The sequence below is a fragment of the Microtus oregoni genome, unplaced genomic scaffold (assembly GCF_018167655.1).
Source record: "Microtus oregoni isolate MIOR12 unplaced genomic scaffold, Mior012 000002F_ref0000024, whole genome shotgun sequence".
NCBI lineage: Eukaryota > Metazoa > Chordata > Mammalia > Rodentia > Cricetidae > Microtus > Microtus oregoni.
The window spans coordinates 29,130,349-29,158,081 of NW_024543061.1; the positions used below are offsets into that span (position 1 = coordinate 29,130,349).

At 49.1% G+C, this 27,733-nt stretch overlaps 1 protein-coding gene across 1 annotated transcript; it reads left to right on the forward strand.

Annotated features, from left to right (window-relative positions):
- Copg1 (COPI coat complex subunit gamma 1) lies at positions 1-27,604 on the forward strand. Its single transcript, XM_041637324.1, has 24 exons — positions 1-151; positions 1,175-1,227; positions 1,895-1,975; positions 2,205-2,276; positions 2,434-2,513; positions 4,520-4,595; positions 4,795-4,887; positions 5,214-5,300; positions 6,350-6,507; positions 6,595-6,728; positions 8,270-8,337; positions 8,500-8,688; positions 10,696-10,791; positions 15,743-15,986; positions 17,114-17,189; positions 17,978-18,081; positions 19,035-19,160; positions 19,424-19,492; positions 21,335-21,477; positions 21,721-21,892; positions 22,440-22,537; positions 23,435-23,573; positions 23,848-23,946; positions 25,425-27,604. Exons 1-24 carry the CDS (start codon positions 115-117, stop codon positions 25,553-25,555), a joined length of 2,625 nt encoding a protein of 874 aa, XP_041493258.1. The 5' UTR covers positions 1-114; the 3' UTR covers positions 25,556-27,604.
- Positions 27,605-27,733: the final 129 nt, after the last annotated feature.

Below are 27,733 nucleotides of genomic sequence, written 5' to 3' on the forward strand. Positions count from 1 at the left end.
CACAGCGCAGTGCTCAGGGCTACGTGGCGGGCGGGAGTACGGAAGCCGCTGGGAGAAGCTGCACTTACCGCTTCTCTGAGCATCTCCCTGCTGCGTGGAGCTTCCGCTGGCACCATGTTGAAGAAATTCGACAAGAAGGACGAGGAGTCGGGTGAGGGATCCTTGAAAGCCTGGGGAGGCCAGATCTTCGCACAGATTCCTGGGACCTTCCTGGGCGCCCTTTTCCGGGCCACTGTCAGAACCAGCGCCGGGGCCCAAAAGGGGCAGGGGCTTGTGCACAGGTCCGTAGCTGTCCTCGGAGGGGACATGCTGTTCGCACTAGCCAGCTCTGGCCAGGATTGCTGCGTGACCTTGTGCGGGTCACGCTCCTCTCTGGGCCTCAGTTTCCCCATCTGATAAGAGGAGGGTCCCGGCCTGGATGCTCCCTTGTATTTCCATCCGACTTTTTGATATTTGCCAGAGCTGCGTTGGTACCATCCAGTCTGGGTGTAACCAGTCCTGAAGCTAAGAACCCTGTTTCATTCATTCAATAAACTACATATAATAAACATCAGGCACCTCACGGATCTTGATATTGCCGTAGCTAAAACCAGTGGGACGCCTGGTGCCTGCAGTAGGAATGTTAGAATGGCTATATTGTGGAGGGACCAGATAGCAACCATATAATCACACACATAATCAATTAGACATGTAGCATCTGTTGTCAGGGATACTCACGCCACAGGTTAGTTAGTGTTGGTTGTCACTGGCACATAAGCTCACTCAGGTTCTGGTTGCATGAATGAATGAATGAATGCAAAACGTGGCATCATGAGAGGTGCCGGGTGATTGTGAGGGGAGTTCCCTTTACAGGATTTATAGACATAGTGGAACCTGGATGGCTGTTGGTAGATAATAGAGACTTCTTCTCCCTCCCTGTGTTTGGCAGAGTCTTGAAGTTGAGGGTCACAGTTTGGGAATGTAAGTCAGTTGGTAGAGTGCTTGCCTAGCATGCATGAAGCCCTGTGTTTGATCCACAGCACCACATAAACCAGGATGTGGAGGCAGGAAGATCAGAAGCTTACGACTGTCCTCCACTACATTCAATGCCAGCATGGGACTCCGTCTCAAAAAAGAATAGGAAGAAATTAACTCAGGATCACAACCTGTAATCAGTCTTCTCTGTTCACTGTAGGTGGAGGCTCCAACCCCCTTCAGCACCTGGAGAAGAGTGCAGTACTCCAAGAGGCAAGTTCATCACACCTGTCTGTCTGGTCAGACACACCTGCCATGCTGTCAGAATACTAATGTGTAGAGTGTTGGTTGTTCATTATATTCGCTGTCAGTAGGCACAAAGACTTGTTTGTATGCTTAGTAGATGAGTTAAGACAAATGAACTTGGAACTGGAAAGGTGGCTCAGTGGTTAAGAGCACTGACTGCTCTTCCAGAGGACCTGGGTTCAATTCCCAGCACCCATATGACAGCTTACAACTGTCTGTAACTCCAGTTCCAGGGCTTTTGACATCCTCACAGGCACCAATAAACAGGGGGCTGGAGAGATGGCTCAGTGGTTAAGAGCATTGTCTGCTCTTCCAAAGGTCCTGAGTTCAATTCCCAGCAACCACATGGTGGCTCACAACCATCTGTAATGAGGTCTGGTGCCCTTTTCTGGCCTGCAGGCATACATGTAGAAAGAATATTGTATACATAATAAATAAATAAATATAAAATAAACATAAAATAAAATAAAAAAGAAAGGAAGGAAGAAAAATAAACTCTTACTATTTGGAGAATACATTTATCTGGACTAATGAGTTAATATACACCCTGTGGTTCTCCAGACCCTTCATGAACTGAGGGTTGCCGAAGGAAGGAAAGTATAGTAGGCTGGAGGTAACTGTTGCTTTCTCACAGGCTCGGGTCTTTAACGAAACTCCTATCAACCCTCGGAAATGTGCCCATATCCTCACCAAGATCCTTTACCTCATAAACCAGGTAACAAGATGAGGGTGGCAGGGAATATGGGTATGGGGGGTGGGCATGGGGGATTGTAAATGGGGATGTACCCTAAGCTTCTGACAACTCTATGGTTGGAACCAAAACTCCAGTCCTGGGTCCTCTGAGTTTCCAGCTCTGATTTGTTGCCTGGAGTCCCTCCGCAGACTCTAGAGGTCTACCCTGACTGATCCGTCTAAAACTGAGGCTTCCTTTATGATTACCACAGGGGGAGCACCTGGGGACCACAGAAGCAACCGAGGCTTTCTTCGCCATGACGAAGCTCTTTCAGTCCAATGATGTAAGTACATCAGTCCCTGCTTCTCTGGACATGTGACACCTGTGCTGGTGGTGGGAGGACTGCCCATCAGCATGACTGCCATCCACGGACGGTGGGTTTCTCCTGACTCTGACCTTCTCACTGAGCAGGATTGACAGGGCAAACTCTATCTTTTCAGCCCACACTCCGCCGCATGTGCTACTTGACCATCAAGGAGATGTCCTGCATTGCAGAGGATGTCATCATTGTTACCAGCAGGCAAGTCTTGGGCAGGGGATGGCTCCTCTGATGGCCAGGGCCCTTTCCTCCTAGACCCACCCCATGCCAGCTTCAAGAGTGTTCTGGCTCTGTTTCCCTTCCTCCTACCTAGGCAGCTCAGCCAGCATGGGCTCTCAGAAAGTCTTTAATGAACTAAGGGAAAGAAATACAGTGCAAGGAGTTTATGAAGTTGTCTGCTTGCCAAGCACTGGTGTCTGCATTAGGCCGAGTAATTTAGGGACAGATGACACTAATACAGATGTCCTTGAGAACTGGGAGTCAAAGCTGGACACGATCGTGCACACTTGTAATCATGGCACTTGGTCTACACAGCAAGATGTCTCAAAACAAAAAACAAAACAAAAAACCAAAACAAAACCCCCAACCAAAACACAGAACAATCACACAAAATACTACAAAACTCCTATTTCTCTTGACACTGCTATGCAAGGAGGGGTCCATGCAGCCATGGTCAGTTGCATTATGTTGATATTTACTGGGGCAGGAGAGATGGCTCAGTGGTTAAGAACACTTGCTGCCTTTTCAAAGGACCTGGGTTCAGTTCCTAGCACGCACATCAGAAGGTGTAGAACCATCTATAACTCCGGCTTCTGTGGAATCTGATGTGCTGAAGGGTACCTGCTCTCATTTATCCACAATCACATGCAGACACAGGCACCTGCACATTACTAAACTAATAAAAGTAAATCCTAAATTTTTTTTTTAGAAAGATGATGCTGAATGTTTATCAGTCCCTGTGTGGTTCTGGCAGTATAGTAGCAAACAAGAAAGCCATGGTGTATGTGGCAAAGCTTTTCCTGGAGAAACGTAACACACTTACCTACTCAGCCAAGATAGGAAACCCATGGCCGGGCGGTGGTGGCGCACGCCTGTAATCCCAGCACTTAGGAGGCAGAGACAGGCGGATCTCTGTGAGTTCGAGGCCAGCCTGGTCTACCAAGGGAGTTCCAGGACAGGCTCCAAAGCTACAGAGAAACCCTGTCTCGAAAAAACCAAAAAAAAAAAAAAAAAAAAAAAGATAGGAAACCCCAAACATCCAAAGTCCAGTTTGGTGAACCAATGAGTTTTATTGGGGTTGCTTACAGGAGCAGAAATGACTCAGAAACAGCTTTACCACCAAAGCCCACCCCAGCATGGGTGACAGCTCCCAAAGCTGGGAACCCAGAGCACACTGCATAGCCTGTAGGCAGGTCAGCAGGTTAGAGTATGTTTTCCAGGTGCCTCAGTTGGTTTACCTCTTCCGGGCAGTTTGGTGGGTTTCTGCTTCTTCCAGGCAGCCGGTCTGCTCTGAGTGTCTTCTGTGCAGTTCAGCTCTTGGTCTGAGAGGGACTCTCGGCTTTTATTGCTCATTCTGGCAGGGAAGGGCCTAGTGAATCTGGTCAGTTTCGGGGACTTCCTGAATATATTCTGAGTTGTTTCCCTTCCTGCTTAAGAAGCTTCCTTGCAAGATGGAGTATTTCAATTTTGGAGGAAACTTAGGCAAAACATAGCCTCTGCAGCCTCATGGTTTACAAGCAAATAACCAGGCAGCCAGGCTGATAAGATGGACTTCAGCATGGTTTGTGCAACTGCAATCGGCTGTGAAAGCACAACAGGACACACCAGCTTGGCTTTGACCCCAAAAGGCCTCCAGAATGGTCTGGATTCTGCAGGGCTGAGGTCCAGACTGAACAATCCCACATGAAAAGGCCTGAGAGGAGAGGACAGCTCACTGGGAAGCTGCGCAGTGTGATGTTTTAGGAAGCCTTGAGTTCGTGGTGATCCTGCTGCCTGTACTTCCGGAGTGCCGGGATCACAAGTGTGTGCCACCGTGCCCAGCTCTGTTTTGAGTTCTGTAACTTTCTCTGGAGGTTGGCTTGGAGGGGTGAGAACAGAAGGGAGCAGTACTTAGGAGGCTGGTGTGGTAAATCCAGGTGGGGATGGGGTAGACTAGAGGAGGATGGCCCGGGATCCCACGTGTCAACAGTGCTTCCTTTCCACGGCAGCCTGACAAAAGACATGACCGGGAAGGAAGATAACTACCGCGGCCCCGCTGTGCGAGCCCTCTGCCAGATCACTGATGTGAGTTCCTCCACCCTCTGCCTGCTTCCCAGGCTCTCAAGTGAGGCCTTGTCCCAAGCACACTCTTGGTTATCTGCAGCTGTCTGAATGGAGTAGAGGAGCGGGGTGGGAGTATCTCATAGGAGCTTCTGAATGTGTTTACTTTGCTCTGCATTCCACGGCTTTCATGCCTGAGCTCCATCACCTTCTACTATTACAGAGCACCATGCTCCAGGCTGTTGAGCGCTACATGAAACAAGCGATTGTGGACAAGGTACCCAGCGTCTCCAGCTCTGCCCTCGTGTCTTCCCTGGTATGTAGCTGTGACTGGATCTGCAGGGGTGTGGATTGAAGGTAGAATAAACTGAAAGTCTTGTTAGAAGAGATCCAGAAACTCTGGGTCCACTGGGAAGAGCTGGGGTGAGTGTCTTTGACACCCTCACCTCCTTAGATGGCAGATTGTTAGGACCAGGATTGGGAAGGAAATCTGCCAAGCCGGGAGAATGAGGGTGGCAGCTGTGCTGTTTGTCCATGGGATCAGGACAGTGAGGAGGCTCTGACTGCATCTCAGAGGGGACATGGGTGTGACAAGAAGGGCACCCTCCCTTTTGACCCTTTAACAAGTCCCATTGCCCCCAGCATCTGCTGAAATGCAGCTTCGATGTGGTCAAGCGTTGGGTGAACGAGGCCCAGGAGGCGGCGTCCAGTGATAACATCATGGTCCAGGTGAGAATGGTGCTGGACAAGCAGATGCACCACACTGTCGTTGTCCCCGCTCCACAAGTACTGGTGGCCTCTGGCTGGGACAGGCTTTCATCCTTTTGTCACTGAGTGTTGGGAAAGGAATGGGAACTTGGGAGAAGCGGCCAGGGCAGCACATGGGTGTTTGGAAAACAGTTCCTCCCTGGAGCTGCTGTAATAGCCAGGTGCACTACAGGAAGATGAGATGTTTTGGAACACAGGCTGCTACAGCCCACCTGGCTCAGGTAAGCCGATGGCCATCCAAACCATTGCTGAGCAGGCTCAGTGACGTGAGGTTCCCGTCTGAGAAACTTTCCTTAGTAACCTAACCTGGTATGCCTCCCTCCGGGTCTCAGTTTCTTTGGAATGTTGGAAGAGTAAGACTTAAATAAGGAAAGACACATCATGAGGGATGGGAAGGCTGGTTTGTCCCTTTCCTTTAGTGATTGTCATTCTCTTTGTTCTCTATGTGGCTCTTGCCTTTGGGGTCAGCACTGACTCTTCAGCCCATCTCTAAGAGTCAGAGACCCTTACCCATACCTTGGCCCTCAAATGCCACTTGGCTAAGAGTGCACAGAAAGAACAGGAAGTGACCTTGGTACCATACTTCTCTACAAGTGGCATTCTTGGGTTTCTAGCCCCCAGAGCCAGCTTGGCCATGAGTGGGACCGATAAGCAGGGCAAGCAGGCCAGTCCTCTGGGTGTTGGGAGGTTTTGTGTCCTGTGTCCCACAGGACCACGCTCAGGTCCTGCCCCCAGATCTCTGGGGTAGCTCATTCAGTTCTGGTGTCTTGTCCCACATCGTCAGGATGCCTGCGGGGTTCTTGCCAAAACCAGTGCAAATGAGAACATCATGTGTGTGGTGTGTTGAGCATTTTGCTGGAGTTAGTTTTGCAGAGTGCCTGGGGAAATTGCTGCAGCCTCTCTGTGTGGATGTGATTGCTATACTTAAACAAGAAGGGTGAAGCCGGAGACATACGGTAGCCTCGGTGTGGCCTGATGTGCTCGTTTCCCGTGCCGCCTCTGTCCTGTAGTACCATGCACTAGGACTGCTGTACCATGTGCGGAAGAATGACCGCCTGGCTGTGAGTAAGATGATCAGTAAGTTCACCCGGCATGGCCTGAAGTCCCCCTTCGCCTACTGCATGATGATCCGAGTGGCCAGCAAGCAACTGGAGGAAGAAGATGGCAGGTGAGAGTGCTGCCCTCCTGCCAGCCAGATGGTGCCTCCCGCGTTGCTGGATTGTCCCCAGCTTCCCGTTGCTGTGTTCCTTTGTAGCCGTGACAGCCCACTGTTTGACTTCATCGAGAGCTGCCTGCGGAACAAGCATGAAATGGTCGTTTATGAAGCCGCCTCAGCCATCGTCAACCTGCCCGGCTGCAGTGCTAAAGAGCTGGCCCCTGCTGTATCAGGTGTCTATGCGTCGCCGTGCCTGCTGCGTAGTGTGCCTGCTAGGCCCAGGCCCTGAGCCAGAGCTTGTCTCCAGATAGACCATGCTCTAGGGGTGTCACAGACATTGCTTTTGAGGTGGACTGTTCAGTTCCATCTCTGCTGAAGAGATAAGTATGTGGTCCATACTAGTACTGCTAGGCATGCTGGCTCCAGAGGAGGATCTAGGGGTGGGGCCCAGGACTCCTAAAGCCCCGTGTGCTCATGGGATAGCACTGGAGCTCACAGCTGGACTTGCTGGCACTGCTCTCAGCAGGTGGGCAAGCCCCTGTCCTCTGACCTTCCTCTCCAGGCCTCACTTCCCTCTGAAGCATGACTAGCTCTCTTTCCTGTAGTAGTGAAGGCAGGTCTGTACAAGCCTCCCAGCCCAGAATGAGGCACTAGCATGGATGCAGTGTGTTCCTAAGGAGAATCCAGCAGCTTTGTGTCGTTTCTGCTCCAGCCGTCAAGTCAGTGCCACATCCACCTGCTCTGAGCTGGTGTTGGGATGGGAGTAGAGAATATGCACCCAGAGCGTGAAGAGCCAAGGGGCTTGTGCAGAACAGCGGCTATGTTGAGAGTTCAGAAGGGGTCTATGCTGAGTCCCAAGAGTTGGAGAGAGGGATGAGTGCCTAACTAGGACCAGCCCGGAGGCAAAGCATGACAGGAGGGTTCCCCACAGTGGTGGTATAAACCTGGTGGAAAGATGGGGTTTGAGTATGGAAGGAGCAGTCTCCCTCCTCGGGGACAAACCAAAGAGCAGGTGCATCCACTCACTGACTAATGTTCTCCTATGATAGTCCCATATTTCCAGAATAATGGAGAACATAAAGTAGAGGCTTTAAAAGATATGTTACCCTATTTTAAGACAAATGTTAGTTCTAAACAAATGACAAGAGAATAAAAGCTAAGCAATAAAGAAAGGAACTCAACTATTCCAGAATTCAGTCCCATCCAAGACTATACTTTTACATGAACTTTAACTGTGAGCGTTGGGTGGCCAGGGTTGAGGAAAATGTGTCCTTGATATACTCAGTAGGGGTCAACTCTTTGGGACTGTCCCAGAGAGAGAGAAATAAACTTGGTCTTTGAGGGAGGACTGAGCTCCCTGGCTTGGTGCTGAGGGATGTTCCACTGGGTCTGTGAGTGTGGAAGGAGAGAGGTGGCTAACTGCTTGGGCAGCCCTTGGCTTCAGTTCTGCTCCTGCCGGGTGGATGGTAACTCAAAGTCACTTTAATTGCTCTGCCGCCATTCCCTGGGAGTTGGGAGAACCAGGCATGACATGCACAGCGAGGGCCTAGCACATGGCAGGTGCTTACTACATATCAACCAGCGACAGCTAAGGAGCCCTTGCTAACAAAGTTCAGGGCAAGGCAGTTCTGCTGGTCTCTGCTGAGCAGAGGGCTTGTGTCCGACAGGCCTGAGAACTTGTTCATCTTTGATCCCATGCTGTTGCCCCAGGGCCCCAAGTATTCCACTGCCTGGCATCAAGGGCAGCCTGACGTGTGTGTCTGTCTCCCTGCAGTTCTCCAGCTTTTCTGTAGCTCGCCCAAGGCCGCTCTCCGCTATGCTGCTGTCCGCACCCTCAATAAGGTAAGAGGAGGGGGAGGGGCTGGCCTAGCTGATAGCAGGTCTCCTCCTTCTGAATGATCTGGGAGAGGGGTTGGCGCGGTCCCCAAACGACCTCTGGCCAGGCTCACCCTGTAGGTGGAATCAGAATTGAGTACCGCCCGGGTCTCTGTGCTCCCTCTGCAGGTGGCCATGAAGCACCCATCGGCAGTGACTGCCTGCAATCTGGATCTGGAAAACCTGGTCACAGACTCCAACCGTAGCATTGCCACACTGGCCATCACTACCCTCCTTAAGACCGGGAGTGAGAGCAGCATTGACCGCCTTATGAAGCAGATTTCTTCCTTCATGTCGGAGATCTCAGATGAGTTCAAGGTACCACGTGCCCTCACAGCTTGTAGTCCCCAAGCAACGGAGATGTTCTCAACCTGTTGTCCACGCCGCTGGGTTGGGGTGTACAGGCCTACCTTTAAGTCTTTGGCCCTCTGTCCCTTTTAGCCTTTAGGTTAGGAAGAAGTCTGTTTATTGATTTTTTTTTTTTTTTTTTTTTTTTTTTTTTTTTGGTTTTTCGAGACAGGGTTTCTCTGTGGCTTTGGAGCCTGTCCTGGAACTAGCTCTGTAGACCAGGCTGGTCTCGAACTCACAGAGATCCGCCTGCCTCTGCCTCCCGAGTGCTGGGATTAAAGGCGTGTGCCACCATCGCCCGGCTAAAAAGAACATTTGGAAAGGTTGTGGTTTGGGATTTGTTTTCTAAATTAAGACAGGGTCTTCCTATGTAGCCCATGCTGGCCTCTAACTCAAGTTTCTCCTGCGTTATTCTTCATTGCTCCTGGGATTGCTGAGTGTATCACTGATTGCCTACATGGCTTTTGCTGTTTTTTTTTTTTTGTTTGTTTGTTTGTTTGTTTTTTTTGATTTGATTTTTCTAGAAAGGGTTCTTACTCTGTAGCTCCGGATGACCTGCAACTCAGTAGCCTCAATCTTGGAGCAGTTCTCCTTCTGTTGTCTCCCAAGTGCTTGAGGTTAAGATGCCTCCTCCATATCTGGCTTGTAGTATTGTTTTGTTTTGCTTTTTCCAGACAAAGTTTCTCTGTGTAGCCCTGGCTGTCTTAGAACTTGCTCTGTAGATCAGGTTGGCCTAGAACGCACAGAGATCTGCCTTCTTCTGCCTCCTGAATGCTGGAATTAAAGATGCGCACCACCACTACCTGGAGTATTTTTTATTATTTATTTATTTATTTAATTTTTAAAAATATTTATTTATGTATTATGTGTACAATGATCTGTCTGTGTATATGCCTGCAGGCCAGAAGAGGGCACCAGACCCCATTACAGATGGTTGTGAGCCACCGTGTGGTTGCTGGGAATTGAACTCAGGACCTTTGGAAGAGCAGGCAATGCTCTTAACCACTGAGCCATCTCTCCAGCCCTGGAGTATTTTTTAAACTTTTACTTTTAAATACTTCACAGGGCCTTGCAAATAAATAAATAAGAGGGAAGGTCCTGGGCATTTCTCTAAACTCCAGTGCCCATGTCCCACATAGTCGAGTGCGGTGTCAGTGAGGAAACCAGCAGTTGTATAGGCTAGAGCACTTAATCAGATTTCATTGGTTACGCGGGGCACATGTGATGCCTTCAAGACCGCTGCCACAGTCAGAGCTCCGTCACTAGACGGGGTTTGTACCCTCCATTCCCAGCCCCTCATCCTGATTCCTGACAGTCACTAATCTATTCTTATTTCCCATAGTTAGATTGTTTCAGTGTTACATAAACAGTCATGAAACGTGTCGCTGGGGAGTTTTCATCAGAGCAGAGAGTGGAAGGAACAGTTTTTAGTATAGCAGGATAAATTCTAGAGTGTGGGTTGTGAAGAGTGGACAGAAATGTCCTCTGCCTGTGGGCTGTATGAAGGCGAATTGGCCGATGATGCAATGAGATCTGCAGACGAGAATAACCCTTCGGACAGTGAAGGAGGAGTTTGAAGAGACTCGTATCTCAGAAGACAGACACAAGAGCAAGCAAGAGGGCTGGTGTAAGAGTGTGGGGTCTTGAGCCAATTAAAGAAAGAAACAGAGGGTAAATCAGAGGGAAGAAATAGTATGCAGAGACCTCAAGAAGAAAACAGTGTTGAGTGAAACTGTACAAGGCAGGAGGGAGCAGGCCAGGCAGGGTTTGGGGACCCAGACCCTCTTTTGGGCTACTGAGACTGCTGTGTTTTCCTGCCCTGGGTGACCTGAGGACCATGTGCCTCCGCATGGAGTGTTCATGCTCTTGTGTTGGGCCTAGGACATGATATTGCATAAGGAGGGACTCTATGACATTTAGTGGGCCAGTCACCAGCCCTGTCAGGGTCTGCTATTCATGCGTGTCTCTTTACCCCAGGTGGTGGTTGTCCAGGCCATCAGTGCCCTGTGCCAGAAGTATCCTCGCAAACATGCCGTACTCATGAACTTCCTGTTCACCATGCTAAGGGAAGAGGTAAGAGTGGAGCGACTGGGGTCCCGCTAGCTCTTTTGGTGCAGAGAATGGCCTGGCTGCTGAGATCCTTTGCTTGGTTTAAGCTCAGAACACCGTTAAACAGCTAGTTCCTGGAGCCTGCGGCCCTTTAAACTCCCATGAGCAGATGCTGCAACGGCACCAGCCGCTGTAATTACAGCAGTAATGTGTGACTCACCAGCGTAGCACCAAGTCCAGCGGGTGCCCTGAGGCAGTGCTTGTGCACAAAGGAGGACGTGTCTAAGCTGTTACAAAGTCAAGCTTAGAAGGCTGCGGACCTTTCAGGAGCTCTGGGGAAATTGGTGCTTAGAACATGACATTGGTTCTGGGGTTTGTTGTTTTGTTTTGAGACAGGGTCTCTACCCAGCTCTGGCTGGCCTGGAACTCACTAAGTTAGACAAGGCTAGCCTTGAACTGAGAGATTCACCTGTCTCTGCCTTCGTAGTGCTGGAATTAAAGGCGTGTTCCACTGTGCCTGTCTGGTTCTGTTTTTGTGCTTGACATGAATCCATGTTTTTGTTTGTTTGTTTGGTTGGTTGGTTGGTTGGTTGTTTTTTGAGACAGGGTTTCTCTGTGTAGCCCTGGCTGCCCTAGAATTCACTCTGCAGACCAGGTTGGCCTCAAACTCAAAGATCCTCCTGCCTCTGCCTCCCAAGTGCTGGCATTAAAGGCGTGAACCACTTCCAGGTTTGTTTGTTTTTGTCTCAACAAAACCAGCCAATTTCACAGGATCAGAAACAAGTGTGTATTGGGGACTTGAGGGACAACTCAGTAATTAAGAGCACTGGCTGCTTTTCCAGAGGATCTGGGTTCAATTCTTAGCACCCGTGTGACATTTCACAACTTTCTGTAACTCTAGTTCCAGGGGATCTGATGCAGGTGCTGCACAGATATACTTGCAGGCACCGAGTATGCGGGTGATACACAGATATACTTGCAAGCAAAACAGCTATACAAATAAAATAATTTTTAAAAAACAAACTTTTTTTGTTTTACAAAAAAGTGGAACAGATTTGGCCCACAAACTCTACAGAGCCCTTTGCTCCAGTCCAAGGTGAACCAAGGGCCAACAAGAGAGCAGCTTTTGCATTGGTTCCTTGGTCTTCTCAAAGACATATGGATAAGGCGTTAATGCCCGAAGTGCCTTCAGCTGCAAGCCCAGTATGTTAAAGACTATATGTGGGATGTGAGGTCTCCTGATTACTGTCCTTGTCACTAATGTTTTAAGAATGAGGGAATCTGGAGCTGATGAGGTGGTTCAGCTGGTAGAAGTGCTTACCACACCAACCTGTTGACTTGACTTTAATCCCTGGATTCCATGGTGGAAGCAGAGAACCAACTCCTGAAAGCTGTCCTCTGACCTCTGTGTTTGTGATGTGGTGTGTATAGGCCTGCACTCACACACGGTGTATTATACATGCTTACAAGATGATTGTGTGTGTGTGTGTGTTTTAAAAGAAGTACTGGAGAGAGAGTTTAGTAGTTAAGAATACATACTATTCTTGCCAGGCAGTGGTGGTAGATGACTTTAATCTCAGCACTCAGGAGGCAGGGCAGGTGGATCTCTGTGAGTTCGAGGCCAGCCTGGGCTACAGAGTTCCAGGACAGGCTACAGAGAAACTCTGCGTCCAAACAAACAACAACAACAAAACAAACAAACAAAACCCCATATTGTTCTTGCAGAGAAGCTAGGTTTGGACTCATATTTAGTAGTTCATAACTGCCTATAAGACCATCAGTGTAACGGCGTAAATGAATGCAGACAGATTGTAAAAATATATACAGCTTTAATGGGGAAATAGACTTACAGAACCACCATTCCTGCGGAGACCAGGAAAGCAGAAGGGGCGCGCCGGCTTGGGCTCCCACTTGCCCGATTTATAAGTAAACATTCGCCAGAGGCAAACACGCCTTCTAAGGGGCTGGGCTTATTCCTACACATCAGGAAGGAAGAGAACTCTGAGAACTAGAGGTGTAACTCAGTTGGTAGCATGCACCAAACCCTGATTTTGATTTCAGCGCTGTATAAACCGGGTAGCTGATACATACCTACAATCCCAGCACTTGAAAGATAGAAATGAGGTCAGGAGTTCAGGGTTATCCTCGGGTGCATAGTGATTTTGAGGTTAGCCTGAGATACACTAGTCCCATCTAAAAGACCCTGAATCTGAGGCTAATGTGACCTGAGTACAATGACTTGCCTTCCAGATTATTCTGAAGAGCAAGGAAAACTTAGTTGCATCCGAGCCCAGGTGCCTCTGGCCCTGAAACCCTTGCTTTTCTCCCTGAAAAAGCCCAGGCTTTGTCTCCTCAGCTTTCTGGCTGCTTCCCAGAAAGCTACATGCTTCCCACAACAGTCAGGGTAATGAATGGCTTCACCGAGGGGCTGCAGCACCCAGACTTGAGAACTTGCCTTGCTCCTGCTGACATCTGCCATCTACTTAGAGCCAGTGGCTGGCTGCAGCGGGGAGATTGAAACAGCATTTGAGGGTTTGTAGTGGACGATATATTACTGACCGTAGCTCACACACTGAGCAGACAGTACTTTTTTTCTTCTTTTCCCCTTGAGATTAGTCCTTATTATATAGTCCTGACTAGCCTTAAATTTAGGTTATCCTACCTCAGCATCTTGAGCTCCTGAACTACAGGCATGCACCATGCCTGATTCAGACTGAATTTTGTTTGCTCTTCAGAACACCCTGTGAGGCAGGCACACCAATGCTGAATCCCTTAGACGTTAAGTGAGGGGCTGGTGAGGTGGCTAAAGGCACCGGCCACCAAGCCTGATGGCTGGAGATCAGAGTCCACCACTGAAACTCATAAAGCAGAGAGAGCCATGGCTGAAGGAGACACGTTGTCTTCTGACGTCCGCTTGCTCTGCTGCATGCTTGTGAGCACACAGGCTGGATGACACTTCTCACCAGCAGCCCAGCAGCCCCTTCCCGCGTCATCACAGTCCGCAAAACACAACGTTGGGATGGAAGTGTGCTGGGGATCAGATCACCTACACCCTACCCTCACCTGGGATCTTCTTTTTTTAAGATTTAGTTTTATTTATATATATATATATGGGGCTATTGGGATGTGTTCTTGTGAGTCAGAATCACAGGCTTGCACAATTGTGTCTAGATTTGTAATTTTTAATTTTTTAAAAAATTTATTTTGTGTTTAGTTCTGTGGGATGTGTGTGCATGTCAAGCCAGTAGGGGGTGTTAGATCCACTGGAGCTGGATTACTGGCAGCTGTGAGCTGCCTGCTGGGGGTGCTGGTAAGTGAACTCTAGTCCCCTGGGAGAATATCAGGTGCTCTTAGCCACTGAGCTGTCTCTCCAGCCCACCCCCCTGTTAAATTTTTTTCAGTTAGACTTATTCATTTAATTTTATGTGTGAGTGTTTTTATGAGTATGCTTGTCGCCCCCAGAGATCAGAAGAGGCCATGAGGTCCCCTGGAACTGGAGTTAGGGATGGTCGTGAGTCAGCGTGTGGGGACTGGGAACCAAACCTGAGTCCTTTGTACGAACAAGTGCTCTTCCCTGCTGAGGCTCTCCAGCTCCAGCTCTTGAGCTTTTAAGACTGTACCTATTAGACACTGTCTCCCCCCCATCTGCCCCATCTAGCCTCTCACCCACGTTTCTTGTGTGCGTATGAATCTGACTGTTCCAGTTACCTTGAGGGGAATCATGAAGTGTTCTTTTTCTGCCTCCCTCATTCACTTAGAAATGTCCTCGGGTTTCATATATGTTATAGCATGCATTATTTTCTTCTTTTTTAATTTTTTTAAAGATTTATTTATTCTGCCTCCATGTATGCCGCACTCCAGAAGAGGGCGCCATATCTCATTACAGATGGTTGTGAGCCACCATTTGGTTACTGGGAATTGAACTCAGGACCTCTGGAAGAGCAGCCAGTGCTTTTAACCACTGAGCCATCTCTCCAGCCCCATTTTCTACACTCTGTTTACCCACTCATCCACCTGTGAGCACTTGGGATGCTCCTGTGCTGCCCCTGTTGTAACAGGTGCTTCTGAGATCATGAGTGTAGGGAGCTGTTTTTGACATCCAGGGCTGGAGTTACTGGACTAGATGGTAATTCTCTGCTCCATTCCCCGAGGAACCACCATACCGTTTTCCACATGGGGTGTGCCACCCATTCTGCCTTTTTCATGTCCCGATGGCACGTGGAGAACGGTCTCCCATAGCCAGGCTTTCAGTTTGAGTGAGGCTGTGAGGTCTACAGCGAGTAGGCAGTAGACACCATCCTGCAGGAGTCTAGGAAAGCCATGGGAAGAAAGAGTCATCAGAGGTCCTTGTTGACAGAGGGTTCCTGCAGACTGTTTCTTGCTAGGTGACTTTAGTGAGCTATTCCCACCCCAGGTGTTTTTCCTGTGAGACAAGCAGCGGGGGAATCTTTCTCTCTGGGAAGGAGCCTGGGAATGCGCTGCTCGGCTGTCTTCAGGGCCGCGGTGTTTTTACTTCACCGATTTCCTCTCCTGTTCTCAGTGGTGCTGTTTCCACTCTGTCTGTATTGCTGTTCTCCTTCGTCTTCTCATAGGGCAGGTGACAATCATCCCTGGACAAGGGTCTTGGGAGACAAACTCATGCTTGGGTCTGCGGCTGGGGTTGGGGTAGGGAGCAGTGCTTCCTCCAGAAAGGAAAAAAAAGCTCATATACTTCCTCAGTGAGCTCTAAAGCATGTGGCAGTTCACTCAGAGTGTATCTTTCTCCCTGCAAGAAAATTGGGGTTCAAAATGTTCCCCCCATTAAACTGTTCTGCTGTTAGACTTAAAGGTCCTAGTGAGCTTCCAGGCCAAGCCTCTGTTTTAGGCAACAAAGATATGGGCTGTGGAACAGTGTCTCGGCCTGGCTAGGCTCCAGGCGTCAGCTGGTCTCCAGAGGATGTGAGCTGTTTGCTCAGCTAGACGTCTGTCTCTGCAGGGAGGCTTCGAGTACAAGCGGGCCATCGTGGACTGCATCATCAGCATAATTGAGGAGAACTCAGAGAGCAAGGAGACGGGGCTGTCGCACCTGTGCGAGTTCATTGAGGACTGCGAGTTCACTGTGCTGGCCACCCGGATCCTGCATTTGCTGGGCCAGGAGGGGCCCAAGACCAACAACCCCTCCAAGTACATTCGTTTTATCTACAACCGTGTGGTCTTGGAACATGAAGAGGTTCGGGCAGGTAGGTCTGAGCTGCAGTGGTCCTGGACTCCTAACTTCTTTTGCAGTGGATTTGCCAGCAAAGGGACTTAAACTATTTCCCCAGGGGACATGGCCTCATGAACTGTTTTTCATATTGTCAGAAGGACTTTAGATGTCATCTGGATAAGTACTTTCTTCTTTCCGTTCTCTTTTCTTTTTCTTTTTCTTTTTTTTTCTTTCTTTTCTTTTTTCCTTTCTTTCTTTCTTTCTTTTTTTTTTTTTGAGACGGGGATTTTCTGTGAAACAGTCCTGGTATCCTGGAACTAGCTCTGTATACCAGACTGGCCTTGAACTCACAGAGATCCACCTGCCTCTGCCTCCTGAGTGCTGGGATTAAAGGTTAAAGGCGTGCACTATTGCCCAGCTTGGATAAGGGACTTTCTACAATTTAATTTTTTTTAAAGTTCGCTGTATATTAGTGGTTAGAGTGTTTTTGGTTTGTTTGTTTGTTTGTTTGTTTGAGATAGGGTCTTGCTATATAGCCAGGCTGGCTCATACTTGAAAGCCTCCTGTTTCAATCTTCTGAATGCTGGGATCACAAGCATGTACCCCTGTACCTGTTTTTTTTTTTTTTTAAAAAAAAAACAACTCGAGATAATGCACACCATGACATTGACCTTTTTATACTTTTATATGAGGCAGTGATTTAACAGTCTACCATCTTGTTCTAAATTTCATCTTATTTTCCATTTTCTGCTTCTGTGCCTCTCTTAGGAAGATTTTCTTCCCTTAGCAGTTGATATTCACTAAGTGATAGTTTATTTTCTCATGTTTTATTCTCAGACCTAGCTACAAATGAAACTGTTCTGAAGTGAATAGCTGGCAGTGTTGATAGCATCTGTGGCCTTATCATTTGAGAACAGCCTGTGGAGTCCTAGAACAGAAGCCACTGATCTATCACCCCCTTTCTCCAGCAACTGGCAGAGGAAGTAGGGGCTGGGTAGCGCCAGGATCCGCCGGGATTGCACAGGAGCTATTCTATGATCATGGTGGGGTACCACCTGCTAGCTCTTCTGCTGGAATTCCCTGAGCACTAAGGGCACCCCTGAGCTCTCTGGCAGGTGGGCCTCAGGGGCTGTTGGTGATGCCAATTTACCTTGGAACTAGGTGCAGTGAGTGCTCTGGCCAAGTTTGGAGCCCAGAACGAAGAGATGTTACCAAGCATCTTGGTGTTGCTGAAGAGGTGAGTCTAGGCCCAGGAGCCTCCGTGCCCAACAGTGTTCCCTTGGTTTTTTTTTTCTGTCTTTTCCTTTGTTGTTTATTGTTTTTGTTTTTTTGTGGCAGGGTTTCTCTATATAGCCCTGGCTGTCTTGGAACTTAACATGTAAACTAGGCTAGCCTCAAACTCACAGAGACCCATCTGCCTCTGCCTCCCAAGTGCTGGAATTAAAGGTGTGCACCACCATGCCCAGCAAAGATTTAATTATTTTATCTTATTTGTGTGGATGTTTTGCCTGCGTGTATATTTATGCACTGTGTGTGGTATCTAGTACCTGCTCAGTCCAGAAGAAGGTGTAAGCAGTCTTTGAGCTCCAAGGTACTGTGTATTTGTCTCTTGGTTTGTCTTGTTTGCTGTGTGAAGTCTTTACTAGAGAGCCGGATATTACTGTCTGTCAGCCCCTGGTGTTTGGGGTTTTTTTTGATTGTTTGTTTCTTCTTTTTTGTTGTTGTTGTTGTTGTTTTTGTTTTGTTTTGTTTTTTTGAGGCAGAGGTTTTTCTGTGTAACAGTCCTGGCTGTCCTGGAACTCACTTTGTAGACCATGCTTGCCTCAAACTCACTGAAGTCCGCCCATCTCTTCCTCCCAAATACTGGGATTAAAGGAGTGCCACAACTGCCCGGCACCCCTGGTGTTTTATGCTGTCATTTAAAGCCTCCACTCCTGACAGCTCAGCTTGAAGAGCTCGGCATCTCCCCGCCACCCTCATACAGCCCTACGGGGTCCTTTTGACACCCTTGCATCCCGGGCACAGGTGTGTGATGGACGACGACAACGAAGTGAGAGACAGAGCTACCTTCTATCTGAATGTCCTGGAGCAGAAGCAGAAGGCCCTCAACGCGGGTTACATACTGAATGGTGAGTCTTCTTGGCTGCCCAGGGCCCGGTCCCCCCTTGGAGCTTTTGGCCCTTCCTGTGGCCTTAGAGCAGGTGTGCCATCTCTGAGCCAAGACAGCCAAGACCACACATGCTTCTTCGGCCTTGTATAGCAACCCTCCCTTCGGATTAATATGACCTCAGAAACCCTAGGGTCACGAGGCTTGAACCCATGTCCGGGGAAATGGCCAGGTAAATTAAAGTACTCTGTATGTGTTCTCTGGCTTGAAGCCAGGGCCTTACACATGTCTCCACCATTGTGCTGTATCCTCAGTCCAAAACATTTGTTGTTGTTTTGAGGTATTCTCTCATTATACAGCTTAGGTTGGCCTGGAATTGATGACAATCCTCTTGGCTCAATGTCCAGAGTTGAAAATACTCATTAATAAAACCTTCTCAGCCTGGTCTGATGGCGTATGCCTTTATCCCATCCCACCAAGGAGGCTAGGCTGGGCTGGAGGATAGGGGGCTCCAAGTCAGCCTCAGCTACACAACAAAGTGACATTTCAAGCAAAACAAAGCAATAAGTGGAAGCTTCTGTTGCCTGAGTGATTTTTTTTTTTTATTGACTTTTTAAAAATTACTATGTATACATTGTTGTTCTCTGCCTGCATGTATTCCTGCAGGCCAGAAGAGGGCACCAGATCTTATTACAGATGGTTGTGAGCCATCGCGTGGTTGCTGCAAATTGAACTCAGGACCTCTGGAAAAAGTCAGTGCTCTTAACCTCTGAGCCACCTCTCCAGCCCCATCTTAGTCATTTTTTAAGTCCCTTTGTATTTACCTACGCAGCAACCCTCTGGAAAGGAGAGTAAGAGTAAGACTCAGCGGTTCCATGGTTTTCTCAGCTTTGGCACACCTAGCATTGATACTGGGCATCCGGGCCTCTGTCCTCCCTATGTGCGCGTGCCTAATGATCTCTCCACCGGCTTTAGGTCTCACTGTGTCTATCCCTGGTCTGGAGAGAGCCCTGCAGCAGTATACATTAGAACCATCAGAAAAGCCATTTGACCTCAAGTCTGTGCCTCTAGCCACCACCCCTATGGCAGAGCAGAGACCAGGTAAGGCCCTGCTCATGCCCAAGGCCCATGTGTCTCCCTTGGCTGCAGAGTAACCAGGATGGGGGGTGTGCTGAGAAGGGGGAGCAGCCCTTGCACCTCTTGCTTCAGGCAGCGGGGACAGCCATGCTGCATGCTTGCTCTCCTTGCATGCTTCTCTCTCAGGAGGGTTGGCATTCACAGGGTCTGAGTAATAACGCGGGGTCAGCAGCACCATGCTGCTTGTGACTGGAGCCGTGGGTCACTGGCTGTGCTTGTTCTTGCAGAAAGCACCGCCACCGCAGCGGCCAAACAGCCAGAGAAAGTGGCAGCCACTCGGCAGGAGATCTTCCAGGGTGAGTAATGGTCAGTATGGTCAGAAATTAGGTGACTGCAGAGCCTGCAGCTCCTGATCACATCCACCCAGTCGCCACCTCTGCTTAAGATTTAGAACTTCAGAGGATGTGTGTGCCTCGGTGGTAGAGTACCCTGCATTTCAGCCCAGTACCGATAATTTTTATTTTTTTATTTTTATTTTTTTTCTTTTTTGGTTTTTCGAGACAGGGTTTCTCTGCAGCTTTGGAGCCTGTCCTGGAACTAGCTCTTGTAGACCAGGCTGGCCTCGAACTCACAGAGATCCGCCTGCCTCTGCCTCCCGAGTGCTGGGATTAAAGGCGTGCGCCACCACTGCCCGGCAGTACCGATAATTTTTAAAGAGAACTAGAACTTTATTGATTCCCCGGCGTGCCGGGTGATTGACAGTACTGGGGCTTCTTTGACTGTGCGTGCTCGTGGCCTGGGTTCCGGGACCCTGGTGGAGTGGAGCCAGAGCTCAGAGACGCTGGTGCCGTGTTTCTGATTCCTTATGTGTCCAGTCCATGCTGCCTGACAAGTGTGTCTGCTGTTAGGCACTGGTTTCGAAACGGAGAGTATTGTCAAGGAACTTGAGCTCAGCCCACCTCCAAACCCTCTGCCCTGTTCTGTTCCTCATGGCTGCACTAACAGTTCCTCAAGCGTCATGGTGCACATAGCTGACCAGTGACTTCGGGGAGAAATCTTGCCTTAGAGAAGGGAAGAGAGCAGGGTCTGAAGCTGTTGGAGGCAGACATCTTTTCCAGACACCGGGCATGTGCCTCTTCACCTGCTTTCAGCCTGTGAGGATTAGCAGAATTAGCCTGGTGGAGTCAGGGTAACCCTGGGCTACTAAGACCTGGTCATGGTACATAGTAGGAGTCTTACCCATAGACCCTAAAAGTTTTACTTATTTACTTATTTGTTGGTGCTGGGATCAAACTTAGGGTCTCAAGCATGCTAGGTATAGTGTTCCAGACTGCACTAGGGCCTTGTTATCTTCGTTAGGTTAGACAACACCTTAATGAGGTACACAGACTAGCCTTGAATCACACTGACTAGTTGCCTGTTGGCCTTGAACTGGACCCGCCTGCTTTGACCTAAGTAACTGGGATTGCAAGCCTGTGCTACCACGTCTGGTGTTTCTGCAGCATTCTGAAGTAGCTCGTCATTGGCCATAATAGCACTCACTTGTGATCTCAAGACCCAGCAAGCTGAGACAGAAGAATCACAAAGTTGAAGCTAGTCTGGGCTAAAGAGTTAGGCCTTCCAAAGAAGAAGTAGCTAGTCATTGGCCATATGCCTTAACTGACCAGTGCATGGGTGGATTTGTCCTTCACCCAAGTTTATAACTAACAGTACAGGCCCCATTCTCGTAGTCTTTTTCTAATCGCCACCCTTTAGCATCCTTGTTGAGGCTGAGAGGTGGCTCAGCAGTACATGCTGTTCGTACAGAGGACCCAAGTTCAGTTCCTAACATCTGTGTCCAGGGGCTAACAGCTGTCACCTCCAATCTTGAGAGAAAAGGAGAGGGAGGGAGGGAGGGAGGGAGGGAGGGAAGAAGGGAGGACCATGGATGAACTAAAAGTAAGGGTTTTCAGATGGATCAGGCCTGGCACATTGGGGTCTTGCATGGTGAATTGCTTAGAGGTCTTGCATAAGACAGAGAGGCTTCTTCTTGGAGGGCTTGAACCAGACAGAGAAGTGTGCGAGTGTGCCAAGAAGAGTGAACAGCCAGGTGGCCGTGCATACATCCTCCCTCTGTGGGAGGGGTATGAGGCCTGGGGGCTCAACACAGATTGGTGTGGAGATCCAGAAACCAAGTGAATATGGTCTGTGGATTTCAGAGCAGTTAGCGGCGGTGCCTGAGTTCCAGGGGCTTGGGCCCCTCTTCAAGTCCTCACCTGAGCCAGTGGCCCTCACCGAATCTGAGACTGAGTATGTCATCCGATGCACCAAACACACCTTCTCTGACCACTTGGTGTTTCAGGTAAGCACGGTGGCCCGAGACCCCACTGCTGCCTGCGCCCAGGAACAGTCCCAGATCAGATGGGTCCATACATGGTTGGGACCACAGCTTGATGACCATACCTGTTACCAGCCAGTGCGTCTCATCCCTCTTTGCCCAGGACTCCTCTAGCCTGTGAATGTCAACCAGACAGAGGGCTGGGGTTGGGGGGTATATCCTGGCTCTTCCCGTAGCAACACCTGAGCCCCGCTCCTCCTTCTCCAGTTTGACTGCACAAACACCCTCAATGACCAGACCCTGGAGAATGTCACAGTGCAGATGGAGCCCACCGAGGCATATGAAGTACTCTCCTATGTCCCTGCCCGGAGTTTGCCCTACAACCAGCCTGGGACCTGCTACACACTAGTGGCTCTGCCCAAGGAAGACCCTACAGCTGGTGAGCTCTCTGTAGATGCCACCCAGGCTCCATGGGAGTCCATGCATCGAGGATGGCGCAGAAACTGCTTGATTCAGACATGAGACTTGCTGAAGCCCAAGTTCTTTTCATGTATTCTCATAGCAGCTCTGTGAGGATAAGCACTGCCTGTTCTCGCTCATAGATGAGGAAATCGATGCCTAAGCCAAGTGGGTTGTATTAAGTTTAGAATCAAAGCCTGTTTGGTCTTCAGATGAGTTAGTGCTCAAAGACAGGCAGAAACACCCAAACATCGCAAATTCAGTTTTCCAAAGATATTACCAGCTTTTTTTTCTACCATGAACAGTGACCTGCAGCTGTGGCATGGTCTTTCCCACACTGCATTGTCTCTGTTTCTGTGACCTTTTCTTTGGACCTGTGACTTAATCCTGTCCTATGAGGTGGTGCCTTCTCTGTCCAGCATGCTGGGGTTGATGGCATGTTAGCTGTTATTAGTGCTGCCTGAAGGGCGGGCCATGTCTACCCGATCGTGAGGCGCTCGTACTCATCCAGCCCTTCTTCCCCACAGTGGCATGCACGTTCAGCTGTGTGATGAAGTTCACCGTTAAGGACTGTGACCCCAACACTGGAGAGATTGATGAAGAGGGCTACGAGGATGAGTATGTGGTAAGAGAACGGCACCAGAGACTGAAGACTTGGCTCAGAGGTTAAGAATGCTGGCGCTCTCTCAGGACCAAGTTTAATTCCCAGCATCCACATAGTGAATAGCAACTGTCTACAACTTCAGTTACGGGGGCTCTGATGGCCTCTTCTGGCCTCTGCAAGCACTGCATAACTGTGGTGCACAGACACACACACATACGCATTCACACACATACATGCGCATATATATATGTGTGTGTATATATATATATACACACATATACATGTATACAAATTTTTACATGCATTTCTGATTATTAGGATAAATTCCTATATGCTCAAAAGGAAAGCATGAAGACTTTAACTGCTATAGTCAAATTGCTTTCTAGCCTGGACTCCTTCACTCTGGACCACAGAGTCCCGTGGTGTGTATTGTAACAACCGTAGTAGAAAAGGGCCGTTCCTGAGCCTTGAGGCTTTTCTCCTCTGGGAGCCGTAGCTGAGGCACTCCTCACTGTAGCAGTGGCCGTGTGTACTATAACACCGGCAAGAACGTTTCTGTGAGGGTCTGTTGGGAGAATGCCTCCGTGTGGACACGGTCTGAGATGGCTGAATGGGAGTACTAAGTGTCAGTTCACAGTTGAGGTGACAATAGGGTCCAGCCGATGTTGGGCCTAGAGGGAACAGCTAAAGTACACAATCTGCTGGGGATATGGCTGCTGCCTGTTGAACAGGAGTGCTTTTACTGAGTACCGACATAACTTGTTCTCTGTCCGGAAGCCACCATGTCCCTACATTGGCAGGTATCTGCTAAGTGAGCTGCGGGAAGGCAGGGATAAGCAGAGGAGTTCAGAGCAGGGACCTGGAAAGTGGAACAGGAAGTCTCTTCCTGAAGTCTAACCTCTGTCCCCCCATCTCCAGCTGGAGGATCTAGAAGTTACCGTGGCTGATCACATCCAGAAAGTCATGAAAGTGAACTTTGAAGCAGCCTGGGATGAGGTTGGGGATGAGTTTGAGAAGGAGGAAACATTCACCCTGTCTACCGTCAAGACACTTGAAGGTAAATGCTGGTGGCTCCGTCTCTGACCTGGCTGCCTTTCAGAACCCTCAGCTGTACAGCAGCTGCCGTGTACCCCTCTTCCCACCAAGAATCCAGGGCCACATCTAGAGCCCACATGCTGAGTGCTGGGGCAGAGTCTTGGGAGCGGGCTTGTGGCTCAGTGGGAAAGTGCACTTGGCATATAGGAAGCCCGGGATTTAACTAGCACCCAACAAAATAAACACACAAACACACATCCCCCCGTGACTTGATGTGCTGGGCTTTCTTCCTACAGAGGCTGTGGGCAATATTGTGAAGTTCTTGGGCATGCATCCTTGTGAGAGGTCAGACAAAGTGCCAGAAAACAAGAACACTCACACGCTGCTGCTAGCTGGTAAGAAACGTCTGTGGGGAGGGCTGGGTGCTTTACAGGAGGAACTGGCACTGGGTTTTATTGCCCCATCTTCCCCACACACCGTGTGCTCTAGTAGTCCTGGCTGGGGCTAGTCCTTTTTCCTGTGAGAAGATGCTGCAGTGGGCATGCATGATGGCCCAGCATTTCTCCCTGACCGCTGGTCTCTTAAAGCAGCAGGTCTGTGATCTAACAGTGGGGACCCAAATGCCGTCTCCCCAGCCCCCAGTGTAGTTCTAACGTAAGTTTTTTGCATTTTGAACGAAGTGTCTTCCGTTCATATTTCTTTTTCGGTGACTTGTCTGATGTTCCTTTGTCTAATTATCAACTTTATTGGTTATTTTTTTGTTTTTGTTTTTTCTAAGAAAAACGGGTATGGGGCCTGGCCTGATAGCTCACTGTGTAATTTCAGCATTTGAGAGGCAGAGACAGGACCTTTTGTGTAAGTTTAAGGCCAAGGGCTTAAATGCCTAAGCAAAGCAAAACAAAAGAATGGACGCTTAAGCTTTCTTTCGTCTCTGAAATTTTCAAACAGACACAGAATTTAAATAGTGCATATAGTGCACTAACTGTTACCCCACACTCGGAGCACCTGTGCCACTCATCCCTGGAGTATTTCATGCAAATCATTTGTGTAATTCATATGTAAATACTTGATATCCTATGTTTAACTCAAAAAGGGCCATGGATCGTTTGCCCTGAGACAGGTGTGGATATGGAGCTGGACATTGAGGGGACTGAGGCTAGGGGAAACTCGGGGACTGAGGCTAGGGGAAACTCGGGGACTGAGGCTAGGGGAAACTCGGGGACTGAGGCTAGGGGAAACTCGGGGATTGAGGCTAGGGGAAACTTGGGGATGGATTGAGGCTAGGGGAAACTCGGGGACTGAGGCTAGGGGAAACTTGGGGATGGACTGAGGCTAGGGGAAACTCGGGGATTGAGGTTAGGCAGATTCTTGGTGCACAGTCTTGCTGTGTAGCCCAAGATTCCTTGAATTTGTAAGTAATCCTCCTGCTCATGGTTCGTTGTTTGGGGGCGTGAGGTGAATGAGTTTACAAACAGGGTTGGGAAGATGTTCTGCTTCAGTGCGTCCTCACAGCTCACCGCCACAGTCCCTTGGGTCTGTCAAACATCTGCTTTGTGGGTTTTCTTGTTGGGACTCTCCCCCTCATCAGGACTCTTCAGATTCTGCTGCTGTGTGTGAGCCTCTAATGTGAGGTTTAAGCCTTTCGTATCTGTGTGCTCACTTGAGTCTGGCAGGAACGTGAAATAGTTAACATTCTTACTGCCATGCTTTGTTGTTAAGGGTTCTAGAGTTCAAAGAAGCAGTGAGGTTTGCCCAGGCTTCCCAACTGTGCCTCAGCAGAGCGACTGCCTTGGTCATTCGTTGCCTGTGTCACCCTTAGTGTGAGACCCACAGCCCCTTCAGCCCCACAAACTCAGCTTCTTCTTTCTTCCAGGGGTCTTCCGGGGTGGTCATGACATCCTCGTGCGCTCCCGACTTCTGCTTCTGGACACAGTTACGATGCAGGTGACAGCCAGAAGCTCAGAGGAACTGCCAGTAGACATCATCTTGGCTTCAGTGGGCTAAAGTCTGGCCTGAGTAGGCCCTACTCCTTTTTCCAGCACTACGTTGAAGTAGCTTCTTCCCCACCAAGCCAGTGGAAACCCTTTCCCACACCTCTGTATTCAGAAACAATCACAAATCAATACAGATTTTTTTAAATTCCATCCTATAACCCAGGAATGCTAGGGTAAATTTTTTTCACCCTGCCTGCAAGGAGACATCACAAATGAATAAAATGTTCAGACTTTCTTGCATATTTATCCCCAAAGAAACTGTTTTACCCTATAATAAGTCAGCATGTATTTCTTACAGCTGCTTCTGCAGGCTTGTGCTCAGGGCCTCCCCCTCTCCTTGAGGCCTCCCTTCCCCAAGCGGAGTGTGCAGGTACCCGCTGGGGCTGTGTCAGTGCTAAGCTTAGGATGGGGATAAAGGCTGGCTGAGTGACAGCGCCAGCAGGCCCCATGAGCCACTCATCTTCAGGCATTTGTAGATGGGTAGTTTCCAGAGGGCTGGTGTCCTTCACCAGGATGTTACCTGAGGAGCTCTGAACGGGGGTCTCCAGAGTGTCTGCTCTGGGTCAGTCTGTGAGTGGGAAGACCAGTCTCTTTTGGCTGGAGTATTCCCCAAGGGTCATGGACCTTAAACTCAAGTCAGGTGTTTTTAAACGATTGGAAACAGCAGTAGAACTTTGTGAGTGGACCTCCTCTGGGGCCCGCTGAGATGGCGCAGCAGGTACAGGCACTTGCCAAGATTGGCTGCCCATGTGGTGGAGGAGAGAACCATTTCCCAAAAGTAGTCCTTTGACCTCCTCATGCGTAGCTTGTATGTAGTATGCCCATACACATACACGTGTGCATGTTAGAACATAGGCTTGCCCCTTTAGGCTGAATCCCATTACCTGAAGAGATCAGGCTACACCTGAGCATAGCTAAGAAGCTGTGGTGTGGCCTAACAGTAACTCGTGATTTACGGTGGTGGTGGCTTTTCCTTGTGCTTGATCTTGCCTGCTGTTTCGAACTAAATCATGTGATGTGAAATTTTCTGTCACCCTTAAAAGGTTTAGAGTCAGATTTCTTATTTGTTTGGGGGGATTTGCTCATGGAGGTTGCTGAAGGCTGCTCCCCTTCTGCCCCCACCCTCCTTCATCCCTCTGCCAGGGACACTCTGGAGCAGCTGCTCTTGCCTGCCCCCCCCCTCCCTCCTTTCTCCCTCCAGCCATTACGGAGGGCCTCTCCAGGCTTTAAAGGAAAGCCTTCCCTTTAAGGCCCGACATACTTAGACCTTCATTATTGTATTCTTTCTGCTAATAACCTCCCCTCCCACCCCTCTCGGCCTGATCATAGCCTGGATGCCATTCCATTCTAATAAACCTCACTAAAGGGAATTGTGTGTCAACCTCCTTTTGTGAAGACACACACACCACAAAACAAATGTCAAAAGGAAACCAAGTGGGACTTCCTGACCCTGGAGAGCTAGCAAGTCTCATCTGGTGGCCATCTATGTTTGAGGGTGACTTGAATGACTGGGAAGCAGACAGCTTTCCTGATTTCAGGTGAAAGACTCTAAATGCATTTGTAAGCCCCCCTCAACCCTAAGACATTTTTCTAAAACCTTACACTCACTCTGTCTTGGAAAAGGGACAGTCGCACACACACACACGCACACACTGGACTGCTTATCCTCCTGTGTCCTTGTAAATAACCACGTGCTGGACTGCTCATCCCCCTGTGCCCTTGAGAATAATCTTCAAACGTAACTCCATTTTGGGAATTGAGGCAAATACAACCCACAGATGTTGACTCAGTTCCTGATGTGTTGATTTAGTCACTGAACCAATGGTCAGATGCTCTCCCTTATCACCTGACCACACAGCTATTCTCCGGCCCTGGAATAGACCAATCACTATTAGTAACCCTTTGAATAAGCCAATCCAATAAGTTGGAAAACAACCTTCAGGTTCCCCCCTTGTGTCTGTGGCTTTTCGCTTTAAAAGATGGACTGTAACAGCTATCGATGTCCCTCATATCCTGAACCTGAAGGACCCTGTCATGACAGAATAAAAATCCTCTTGCTTTCGCATCAATTTGTGGTTATGTGAATGGTGTCTGGAGCAACTCCTCCCTGATGTTTGGACATCTAGTCCAACACAGGTTCTGGTCTGGGAGGGAGGAAAGATAGGGTCGCCTTGAGTGCTTGTCTCGG